A 12,892-nucleotide genomic window follows, 5' to 3' on the forward strand; every position below is an offset into this window, starting at 1 on the left:
ACACATATGGAATCATGTAGTAACCAAAAAAGTGTTAAAAAAAATCAAAATCTATTTTATATTTGAGATTCTTCAAAGTAGCCACCGTTTGCCTTGATGACAGCTTTACACACTGTTGGCGTTCTCTCAACCAGCTTCATGAGGTAGTCTCCTGGAATGCATTTCAATTAACAGGTGTGCCTTGTTAAAAGTAAATTTGTGGAATTTCTTTCCTTAATGCGTTTGAGCCAATCAGTTGTGTTGTGACAAGGTAGGGGTGGTATACAGAAGACAGTCCTATTTGGTAAAAGACCAAGTTCATATTATGGCAAGAACACCTAAAATAAGCAAAGAGAAACGACAGTCCATCATTACTTTAAGACATGAAGGTCAGTCAATCCGGAAAATATCAAGAACTTTCGAAAGTTTCTTCAATTGCAGACGCAAAAACCATCAATGATGAAACTGGCTCTCATGAGGACTGCCACAGGAAAGGAAGACCCAGAGTTACCTCTGCTGCAGAGGATAAGTTCATTAGAGTTAACTGCACCTCAGAAATTGCAGCCCAAATAAATGCTTCACTGAGTTCAAGTAACAGACACATCTCAACATCAACTGTTCAGAGACTGCGTGAATCAGACCTTCATGGTCAAATTGCTGCAAAAGAAAACACTACTAAAGGACACCAATAAGAAGAAGAGACTTGGTTGGGACAAGAAACACGAGCAATGGACATTAGACCAGTGGAAATCCATACTTTGGTCTGATGAGTCCAAATGTGAGCCTTTTGGTTCCAACCGCCGTGTCTTTGTGAGACGCAGAGTAGGTGAACAGATTATCTCTGCATGTGTGGTTCCCACCGTGAAGCATGGAGGAGGAGATGTGATGGTGTGGGGGTCCTTTGCTGGTGACCCTGTATGTGATTTATTTAGAATTCAAGGCACACTTACCAGCATGGCTACCACAGCATTCTGCAGCGATACTCCATCCCATCTGGTTTGGGCTTAGTGGGACTATCTTTTGTTTTTCAACAGGACAATGACCCAACACACCTCCAGACTGTGTAAGGGCTATTTGACCAAGAAGAAGAGTGATGGAGTGCTGCGTCAGATGACCTGGCCTCCACAATCACCCGACCTCAGCCCATTTGAGATGGTTTGGGATGAGTTGGACCGCAGAGTGACGGAAAAGCAGCCATGATTTTTTGATTTGTTTAACACTTTTTTGGTTACTACATGATTCCATATGTGTTATTTCATAGTGTCGATGTCTTCACTATTATTATACAATGTAGAAAATAGTAAAAATAAAGAAGAACCCTTGAATGAGTAGGTGCGTCCAAACTTCTAACTGGTAGTGTATATAAAAAAAGAATACTATATATGAATTAAAAAATGTAAATTATTCAAGTATAAATTACCAAAGTTATGGTAGATTGCTATAGATTTTTTGTTAATTACCAAAATTACTGAAGATTCTGGTAACTTTGGTAAATTACCGGTAGCTTTGTTTAAGCATGAGTTTCTTTCTCTGTAATTTGTAGTCGTGGCAGCAGTGAGCCTGTGTTGCTTCTATAAAACTATCTGTCTGGATTATATCCAGCACCATCTGTGAGTCTTTGGGATGTTAATGAATGATTTTCCAGACACACCCTAGAACCTGTCCAAGTCATGCCTGGACCTGAACCTCTATCTCTGACAGCTCTCAAGAGGAGGTCCTCTTCAGACTGACTTACAGTCTGTGTGTGGTGTACGCATTTCTGAAGAGAGGTTTGTCAGATACACTACAATCAGTGGCCCCTAAAGATATAATAACTGTTTATTGTGATTACAATAGTGATTAGAATATCACTAACATCACTATCATGTTTTTAACAGCATATATTTTCTCTACACTGTCAGCATCAACCAGTGTATTTTTCTCTGCCGTTAGCTTCCTTAGCTAAGTCAGATTTCAATCAATGAGTTACTGTATACCCCTCTCACTTTCAAGTAAGAGGTCTGGTATTTGTACTGTATGTGCAATCTCCCATTATTTACCAGTCAGGGATAAAACATTCAATAACATATGCCCACTTTGACACCGTTCATTCTCTTTCAAACAGTCGTCATCCCATAGAATTAGAAATAGTAGGATCTCTATGGGTCATCCGATCCGTATCGGATAATGATATTCAGTTCAAAGGAGCCAGTCATCAAATCAAATGTATTTATAAAGCCCTTCTTACATCAGCTGATATATCAAAGTGCTGTACAGAAACCCAGCCTAAAACCCCAAACAGCAAGCAATGCAGGTGTAGAAGCACGGTGGCTAGGAAAAACTCCCTAGAAAGGCCAAAACCTACGAAGAAACCTAGAGAGGAACCAGGCTATGAGGGGTGGCCAGTCCTCTTCTGGCTGTGCCGGAGGGAGATTATAACAGAACATGTCCAAGATGTTCAAATGTTCATAAATGACCAGCATGGTCAAATCATCCATCCAGTGTCTTTGTCCAACTGTGTTCTCTCCATTCCAATGGAATACACACTGTGTTCCATAGCTATTCAGTACATCGATTGATCTTCCTGTCGGTCAGAGCTGCGTCGAGAGTGCCGCCGTCACGCTTCCTGGTTTCATTGGTGATGCCCTGCTTCTGTTAGTGAAGTTGCTACGGAAACCCTGTCCAGCCATGAAGTAGAGGATGGGATCCACACAGCTGTTGGCGCTGGCCAGGGGGCGTGTCACCTTATAGGCCATGCTGGACACCTTCAGCAGCTCACAGCTCACCTGGGGATGAAAACTCTAATGATTTAAACATTAAGGCCGGGATTCAATTCTTATAATTCTGTTAACAATGTGCCTTTTAAAGAGCAACTGCCTTTGAAAACAACCTGAGGCATCCCTTTGAAAACGACCTATGAGGCATCCCTTTGAAAACGACCTATGAGGCATCCCTTTGAAAACGACCTATGAGGCATCCCTTTGAAAACGACCTATGAGGCATCCCTTTGAAAACAGCCTATGAGGCATCCCTTTGAAAACAGCCTATGAGGCATCCCTTTGAAAACGACCTATGAGGCATCCCTTTGAAAACGACCTATGAGGCATCCCTTTGAAAACGACCTATGAGGCATCCCTTTGAAAACAACCTATGAGGCATCCCTTTGAAAACGACCTATGAGGCATCCCTTTGAAAACGACCTATGAGGCATCCCTTTGAAAACGACCTATGAGGCATCCCTTTGAAAACGACCTATGAGGCATCCCTTTGAAAACGACCTATGAGGCATCCCTTTGAAAACGACCTATGAGGCATCCCTTTGAAAACAGCCTATGAGGCATCCCTTTGAAAACAGCCTATGTGGCATCCCTTTGAAAATGACCTATGAGGCATCCCTTTGAAAACGACCTATGTGGCATCCCTTTGAAAATGAACTATGAGGCATCCCTTTGAAAACAACCTATGTGGCATCCCTTTGAAAATGACCTATGAGGCATCGATGACAGATTTCTTGAATTATCTTAGATTCCTTCACGTGCCAATCGGCATGTTCAGTGGCTCTTTAAAGGCAATGTTACCGCACTCGCAGAGATCATATGTAAGTTAGATGCTGCAGATGTCGTCTCCGTAGTGGAAATTACATGTAAATGTCAATTACCTTTGAATCCCAGCCTATACAAGGATAATGACAATATCAACAACAACAATCATAATAGCAGTGGTTAAATTGAGCCTGAGCTATCTGGAGCCAGACTCCTGCATCTTGGGTGAAAGGGAGAGCTATCTGGAGCCAGACTCCTGCACCTTGGGTGAAAGGGAGAGCTATCTGGAGCCAGACTCCTGCACCTTGGGTGAAAGGGGGAGCTATCTGGAGCCAGACTCCTGCATCTTGGGTGAAAGGGAGAGCTATCTAGAGCCAGACTCCTGCACCTTGGGTGAAAGGGAGAGCTATCTGGAGCCAGACTCCTGCACCTTGGGTGAAAGGGAGAGCTATCTGGAGCCAGACTCCTGCATCTTGGGTGAAAGGGTGAGCTATCTGGAGCCAGACTCCTGCACCTTGGGTGAAAGGGAGAGCTATCTGGAGCCAGACTCCTGCACCTTGGGTGAAAGGGAGAGCTATTTGGAGCCAGACTCCTGCATCTTGGGTGAAAGGGAGAGCTATCTGGAGCCAGACTCCTGCACCTTGGGTGAAAGGGAGAGCTATCTGGAGCCAGACTCCTGCACCTTGGGTGAAAGGGAGAGCTATCTGGAGCCAGACTCCTGCATCTTGGGTGAAAGGGAGAGCTATCTGGAGCCAGACTCCTGCACCTTGGGTGAAAGGGAGAGCTATCTGGAGCCAGACTCCTGCACCTTGGGTGAAAGGGAGAGCTATCTGGAGCCAGACTCCTGCACCTTGGGTGAAAGGGGGAGCTATCTGGAGCCAGACTCCTGCATCTTGGGTGAAAGGGAGAGCTATCTAGAGCCAGACTCCTGCACCTTGGGTGAAAGGGAGAGCTATCTGGAGCCAGACTCCTGCACCTTGGGTGAAAGGGAGAGCTATCTGGAGCCAGACTCCTGCATCTTGGGTGAAAGGGTGAGCTATCTGGAGCCAGACTCCTGCACCTTGGGTGAAAGGGAGAGCTATCTGGAGCCAGACTCCTGCACCTTGGGTGAAAGGGAGAGCTATTTGGAGCCAGACTCCTGCATCTTGGGTGAAAGGGAGAGCTATCTGGAGCCAGACTCCTGCACCTTGGGTGAAAGGGAGAGCTATCTGGAGCCAGACTCCTGCACCTTGGGTGAAAGGGAGAGCTATCTGGAGCCAGACTCCTGCATCTTGGGTGAAAGGGAGAGCTATCTGGAGCCAGACTCCTGCATCTTGGGTGAAAGGGAGAGCTATCTGGAGCCAGACTCCTGCACCTTGGGTGAAAGGGAGAACCAGGCAGAGCCTTTAAAAGCGTAGAATTCCAGTGGCTGTGGTACTGTACCTGGGAGGGGTCCATCTGCTCCAGGTATCTGAGGGAGTAGTACAGACTTCTGGTCAGGTGGAAGGGTAGGAAACACAGCATAAACACTGCTAACACAATGATTATCATCTTCACAGACTTCTGTTTGGAGCGATGAGCAGCGAGCCCCCCGACTCCCCTCGACTGGCTCCCTCCTGCCCCCCAGGTGGGCTCCAGAAGCTTCCTCACCATCAGTCCATAGCACACCATCACCACCATGAAGGGGAAGGCAAACATCAGGACAGACACCACCGAGCTGTACACCAGGAAGTCATGAAATAACTCTGGACTGGACGTGTCGAAACACACCCTCTCCGTCCCCTCATCCCTGGTGCGTGAGAAGTAGAGCACGGGAGCCTGGCACATCAACACACACGCCCACACCGCCACAGACACCAGCCGGGCTCTCCTGGCGCTGACCCAGCTCAGGGACCTAATCGGGTAACACACGCCCAGAAAGCGGTGCAGGCTGATGCAGCACAGGAAAAGGATGGAACCGTAAAGGTTAGCGTAGAACAGGAAGCGGATGAGTTTGCAGAACGGCTCGCTGAAGGGCCAGTCGTTCTCGTCGGCGTAGTAGTAGATTAGGAAGGGTAGGGTGAGGATGTAGAGGGTGTCGCACACTGTCAGGTTGAACATGTACACCGTGGAGGGCTTCCAGCGTTTCGTACGGAACAGGATCACGTACATGGCCGTGAAGTTCAGGGCTAGGCCAATCACAAAGACCAGAGTGTAGCTGACAGGAAGCAGGATGTACTTGAAGTCCTCCTTGAATTGACAGCGCCAGCTGTGCCCGCTGCTCCCATTTGTTGAGTGGTTGGCGAAGGTAGCCATTTTTGTTCATAAACAGATCTGAGGAGGATACAGATGTTTACTAATATGCACCCACACACCCACACACCCACATACAGCATGAGAGAGAAGCCAAGTGTGATAGTAAATATCAACTGTACTAGCCACTTGTATAACACTCCACAGTAAAGCTAAAGCTCATGGACAATATGGACACAGATGTAACCAATGTCTCTGTTTACTTCAAATTGTATTAGTCACATACACATGGTTAGCAGATGTTAATGCGAGTGTAGCGAAATGCTTGTGCTTCTAGTTCCCGACAATGCAGTAATAACCAACAAGTAATCGAACAAATTTTTATTTTTTTTATTTTTTTATTTAACCTTTATTTAACCAGGTAGGCAAATTGAGAACACGTTCTCATTTACAATTGCGACCTGGCCAAGATAAAGCAAAGCAGTTCGACACATACAACAACACATAGTTACACATGGAGTAAAAACAAACATATAGTCAATAATACAGTGAAAAAAAATAAGTCTATATACAATGTGAGCAAGTGAGGTGAGATAAGGGAGGTGAAGGCAAACAGATATATGTATAAATAAATAAAAATATAAAAAGGCCATGGAGGCGAAGTGAGTACAACACAGCAAGTAAAGTAAAAACTAAAAAAAAAACTAAAAAAAAACACTGGAATGGTTGGTTTGCATTGGAAGAAAGTGCAAAGTAGAGACAGAAATAATGGGGTGCAAAGGAGCAAAATAAATTAATAAATAAATACAGTAGGTAAAGAGGTAGTTGTTTGGGCTAAATTGTAGATGGGTTATGTACAGGTGCAGTAATCTATGAGCTGCTCTGACAGCTGGTGCTTAAAGCTAGTGAGGGAGATAGGTGTTTCCAGTTTCAGAGATTTTTGTAGTTCGTTCCAGTCATTGGCAGCAGAGAACTGGAAGGAGAGGCGTCCAAAGGAAGAATTGGTTTTGGGGGTGACTAGAGAGATATACCTGCTGGAGCGCGTGCTACAGGTAGGTGCTGCTATGGTGACCAGCGAGCTGAGATAAGGGGGGACTTTACCTAGCAGGGTCTTGTAGATGACCTGGAACCAGTGGGTTTGGCGACGAGTATGAAGCGAGGGCCAGCCAACGAGAGTGTACAGGTCGCAGTGGTGGGTAGTATATGGGGCTTTGGTGACAAAACGGATGGCACTGTGATAGACTGCATCCAATTTATTGAGTAGGGTTTTGGAGGCTATTTTGTAAATGACATCACCGAAGTCGAGGATTGGTAGGATGGTCAGTTTTACAAGGGTATGTTTGGCAGCATGAGTAAAGGATGCTTTGTTGCGGAATAGGAAGCCAATTCTAGATTTGACTTTGGATTGGAGATGTTTGATGTGGGTCTGGAAGGAGAGTTTACAGTCTAACCAGACACCTAGGTATTTGTAGTTGTCCACATATTCTAAGTCAGAGCCGTCCAAAGTAGTGATGTTGGACAGGCGGGCAGGAGCAGGCAGCGATCGGTTGAAGAGCATGCATTTGGTTTTACTTGTATTTAAGAGCAGTTGGAGGCCACGGAAGGAGAGTTGTATGGCATTGAAGCTCGCCTGGAGGGTTGTTAACACAGTGTCAAAAGAAGGGCCAGAAGTATACAGAATAGTGTCGTCTGCGTAGAGGTGGATCAGAGAATCACCAGCAGCAAGAGCGACATCATTGATGTAAACAGAGAACAGAGTCGGTCCAAGAATTGAACCCTGTGGCACCCCCATAGAGACTGCCAGAGGCCCGGACAACAGACCCTCCGATTTGACACACTGAACTCTATCAGAGAAGTAGTTGGTGAACCAGGCGAGGCAATCATTAGAGAAACCAAGGCTGTCGAGTCTGCCAATGAGGATGTGGTGATTGACAGAGTCAAAAGCCTTGGCCAGGTCAATGAATACGGCTGCACAGTATTGTTTCCTATCGATGGCGGTTACGATATCGTTTATGACCTTGAGCGTGGCTGAGGTGCACCCATGACCAGCTCTGAAACCAGATTGCATAGCGGAGAAGGTGTGGTGTGATTCGAAATGGTCGGTAATCTGTTTGTTGACTTGGCTTTCGAAGACCTTAGAAAGGCAGGGTAGGATAGATATAGGTCTGTAGCAGTTAGGGTCAAGGGTGTCCCCCCCTTTGAAGAGGGGGATAACCGCAGCTGCTTTCCAATCTTTGGGGATCTCAGACGACACGAAAGAGAGGTTGAAGAGGCTAGTAATAGGGGTGGCAACAATTTCAGCAGATAGTTTTAGAAAGAAAGGGTCCAGATTATCTAGCCCGGCTGATTTGTAAGGGTCCAGATTTTGCAGCTCATTAAGAACATCAGCTGACTGTATTTGGGAGAAAGAGAAATGGGGAAGGCTTGGGCGAGTAGCAGAGGGGAGGGCAGTGCTGTTGTCCGGGGTAGGGGTAGCCAGGTGGAAAGCATGGCCAGCCGTAGAAAAATGCTTATTGAAATTCTCAATTATAGTGGATTTGTCGGTGGTGACAGTGTTTCCTATCTTCAGAGCGGTTGGAAGCTGGGAGGAGGTGTTCTTATTCTCCATGGACTTTACGGTGTCCCAGAACTTTTTTGAATTTGTGTTGCAGGAAGCAAATTTCTGCTTGAAAAAGCTAGCCTTGGCTGTTCTAACTGCCTGTGTATATTGGTTTCTGGCTTCCCTGAAAAGTTGCATATCACGGGGGCTGTTCGATGCTAATGCAGAACGCCATAGGATGTTTTTCTGTTGGTTAAGGGCAGTCAGGTCAGGAGAGAACCAAGGGCTATATCTGTTCCTGGTTCTAAATTTCTTGAATGGGGCATGCTTATTCAAGATGGTGAGGAAGGCATTTTTAAAAAATGACCAGGCATCCTCTACTGACGGGATGAGATCAATATCCTTCCAGGATACCCCGGCCAGGTCGATTAGGAAGGCCTGCTCGCTGAAGTGTTTCAGGGAGCGTTTGACAGTGATGAGTGGAGGTCGTTTGACCGCTGACCCATTACGGATGCAGGCAATGAGGCAGTGATCGCTGAGATCTTGGTTGAAAACAGCAGAGGTGTATTTGGAGGGCAAGTTTGTTAGGATGATATCTATGAGGGTACCCGTGTTTACGGAATTGGGGTGGTACCTGGTAGGTTCATTGATAATTTGTGTGAGATTGAGGGCATCAAGCTTAGATTGTAGGGTGGCTGGGGTGTTGAGCATGTTCAAATTTAGGTCGCCTAGCAGCACGAGCTCTGAAGATAGATGGGGGGCAATCAGTTCACATATAGTGTCCAGAGCACAGCTGGGGGCAGAGGGTGGTCTATAGCAGGCGGCAACGGTGAGAGACTTGTTTTTAGAGAGGTGGATTTTTAAAAGTAGAAGTTCAAATTGTTTGGGAACAGACCTGGATAGTATAACAGAACTCTGCAGGCAGTCTTTGCAGTAGATTGCAACACCGCCCCCTTTGGCCGTTCTATCTTGTCTGAAAATATTGTAATTGGGGATAAAAATGTCTGAATTTTTGGTGGTCTTTCTAAGCCAGGATTCAGACACGGCTAAAACATCCGGGTTGGTAGAGTGTGCTAAAGCAGTGAACAAAACAAACTTAGGGAGGAGGCTTCTAATGTTAACATGCATGAAGCCAAGGCTATTACGGTTACAGAAGTCATCAAAAGAGAGCGCCTGGGGAATAGGAGTGGAGCCAGGTACTGCAGGGCCTGGATTCACCTCTACATCACCAGAGGAACAGAGGAGAAGTAGGATAAGGGTACGGCTAAAAGCTATGAGAATTGGTCGCCTAGAGCTACTAGAGCAGAGAGTAAAAGGAAGTTTCTGGGGGCGATAAAATAGTTTAAAGGAATAATGTACAGACAAAGGTATGGTAGGATGTGAATACAGTGGAGGTAAACCTAGGTATTGAGTGATGATGAGAGAGATCTTGTCTCTAGAAACATCATTGAAACCAGGTGATGTCATCGCGTATGTGGGTGGTGGAACTGAGAGGTTGGATATGGTATAGAGAGCAGGGCTAGAATCTCTACAGTGAAATAAGCCAATAAACACTAACCAGAACAGCAATGGACAAGGCATATTTACATTAAGGAGAGGCATGCTTAATCGAGTGATCAATAAGGGTCCAGTGAGTAGAGGTTGGTTGGGGTCGTGGCGATCCAGACAGCTGGCCGGGTATATGGCTATCGGTAGCAGCATAGGATGGAGGTCTGTTTGTAGATACCTCGTGCGTTTCCGTCGGTAGGTTCCGTGTAGTGGGGTTTTGTTCAGATAGCAGCCGATAAGACAGCTAACGATTAGCGGGCCTCAGATGAGCGTTCAGGTAACGTCGGGACGGAGGTGCCGGTTGGATAAATCCCTCGGGCAGATAACGTCGGCAGTCAGTCGTGAAGGCCCGGTGGGGTTCCGTATCTGCAGCAGCAACAAAAGAAACGGGTCCGGATGGTGATGGAACTCCTCAGCTGGCTAGCTCCAGCATGATTTGAGTTTGCTCCGGGGTCGACGTAAGCCAATAGTCACACGGTATGCAGCTAGCTAGCTGCGAAATCAAGGTGCAAGTGTCCAGAGCCTGCGGTTGGAATCCGGGGAAACTGAGAGAAAAAAAAAAAAAGTCCCGGAATGCTCCGGTCCGAGTCGCGTTGCACAAAAGTGCCGGTAGATTATCGAGCTAAAGGAATAGCTGATGACCGCAAAACGTGGGCAGCTGAAACACCAACGCTAGCCAGCAAACCGGCTAATTTCGGGGCAGCTACAGATTAGCTTCTGGCTAGCTATCGGAGTAGCTTCTGGTTAGCTTTCAGGCTAGCTTCTGAATTAGCCCCTGGCTATCTTCCACGATGGATTTTCAGATTGAGGTAAATAATACTTATTGTAATTGGTGAAGCGGGTTGCAGGAAAGCTTTTGCAGGAAAGCTTTTGTAGTTGAGTTCTTGGATAATAAAATAAATTAAAGATATGTGAAGAAAAGGTGTAAATATATATATATACAGGACACGACACGACAATACGGAAAAAGACGTCTGAACTGCTAAGCCACCTTCACAACGACTACACATGAAGGCACATGCATGCGTGCCGCCGCTGAAAGCGGAAGCTCATTTTGACATAATACCCATAATTCCTTCATTTGTATCTTTCCTAAATCCCCTTACGAGTCCAAGTTAAGAGAGGGATGGAGTGGAGGAAGATGGCTGCTTTGTCCTTAGATAGTGATAGATGTTATAGCTGTTCCAACAGGTTTGGATCCCACAGAGAGCACTTTGAACATTTAAGTTAATGATTCATTGGGAAGTTATTGTCCTATTTTCACAGGTTCCGAGCATGGTGACAGGATATGATAACTAAGGTTGCAAAAGGAAGGTATATTACTGAAAACTTTCAAAGTTTACCAGTAAACTCCCAGAATTTTGATATCTTTCAAGGATTTTATCACATGTAAAATATATGAAATAAATAAATAAGATAATTTTAAAATAAGATATACAATGACAAAACTGTAAAACATATAATTAACATCCTAAATATAAACCACTGCTGTTTAACATGATCCTAAATATAAACCACTGCTGTTTAACATGATCCTAAATATAAACCACTGCTGTTTAACATGATCCTAAATATAAACCACTGCTGTTTAACATGATCCTAAATATAAACCACTGCTGTTTAACATGATCCTAAATATACACCACTGCTGTTTAACATGATCCTAAATATAAACCACTGCTGTTTAACATGATCCTAAATATAAACCACTGCTGTTTAACATGATCCTAAATATAAACCACTGCTGTTTAACATTATACTAATTATAAACCACTGCTGTTTAACATGATCCTAAATATAAACCACTGCTGTTTAACATGATCCTAAATATAAACCACTGCTGTTTAACATGATCCTAAATATAAACCACTGCTGTTTAACATGAGGGTTTCATGAAATATCCTTTATATTTGTTTTTGACAAACTTTGATTTATTTGACAATGTCAGTATGTATTTGTTGTCAATGTTTTGGCGTCAAACTGGTGGTAGTTGTGAATAAAGTCAATAGTTGGAAGAGTTGCAGAGTTAATAAAAAATAATGCCATTGTTGATTAGATGCTTTTGTCATTAATTAGGCTGTTTTCTCTTGAACCATATGGTCTGTCTACTAGAAACTCATGGACAATATGGACACAGATATACAGAATGAATAATATATATGAATACATTTTCTTAAGTTATTCAAGTATAAAATACCAAAGTTACGATAGATTACTATAGATTTTCTGTTAATTACCACAATTACTGAAGACTCCGGTAAATTTGGTAGTTTTGCAACCTTAATGATAACACAGAGAAATACACATGGCATGGTACAACAGCACATCAGCATGAATGTTGTGTTATAACACAGAGACACAATACATGGCACAGCAACACATCAGCATGAATGTAGTGTTATAACACAGAGACACAATACATGACACAGCAACACATCAGCATGAATGTTGTGTTATAACACAGAGACACAATACATGGCACAGCAACACATCAGCATGAATGTTGTGTTATAACACAGAGACACAATACATGGCACAGCAACACATCAGCATGAATGTTGTGTTATAACACAGAGACACAATACATGGCACAGCAACACATCAGCATGAATGTTGTGTTATAACACAGAGACACAATACATGGCACAGCAACACATCAGCATGAATGTTGTGTTATAACACAGAGACACAATACATGGCACAGCAACACATCAGCATGAATGTTGTGTTATAACACAGAGACACAATACATGACACAGCAACACATCAGCATGAATGTTGTGTTATAACACAGAGACACAATACATGGCACAGCAACACATCAGCATGAATGTTGTGTTACGTTCCCCAGTTTCTGTGTTGTGGGTTTGTGTTTATGTATGTGTGTATTTCAGGAAATGGCTTCCTGGATTCCCCCAAGCAACTGATTAGTCGGCCCCATTGCAGATTGGAGCTTTGATCCCGCCCTCTCGTTAGGGGATACAGCTGTCGGCAATTACCGACTCCTGCTGCAGCTTGAAAAGCCAGAGTTCCTTTGTTAAGAGAGAGAGCTTCTAGGATGTCCTGTGTTGGTTGTTGCTCAGAGACAGTTTTG

General features: G+C 44.5%; 1 protein-coding gene across 1 annotated transcript; it reads right to left on the reverse strand.

Annotated features, from left to right (window-relative positions):
• Positions 1 to 2,549: 2,549 nt before the first annotated feature.
• Positions 2,550 to 5,774, reverse strand: p2ry2.1 (purinergic receptor P2Y2, tandem duplicate 1). The gene is made up of 2 exons (XM_038982522.1): positions 4,923 to 5,774; positions 2,550 to 2,744 (listed from the first exon to the last, which is right to left on the reverse strand). Exons 1-2 carry the CDS (start codon positions 5,772 to 5,774, stop codon positions 2,550 to 2,552), a joined length of 1,047 nt encoding a protein of 348 aa, XP_038838450.1.
• Between the last annotated feature and the right edge of the window lie 7,118 nt (positions 5,775 to 12,892).

Source organism: Salvelinus namaycush, unplaced genomic scaffold (assembly GCF_016432855.1).
Source record: "Salvelinus namaycush isolate Seneca unplaced genomic scaffold, SaNama_1.0 Scaffold12, whole genome shotgun sequence".
Taxonomy (NCBI): Eukaryota; Metazoa; Chordata; class Actinopteri; order Salmoniformes; family Salmonidae; genus Salvelinus; species Salvelinus namaycush.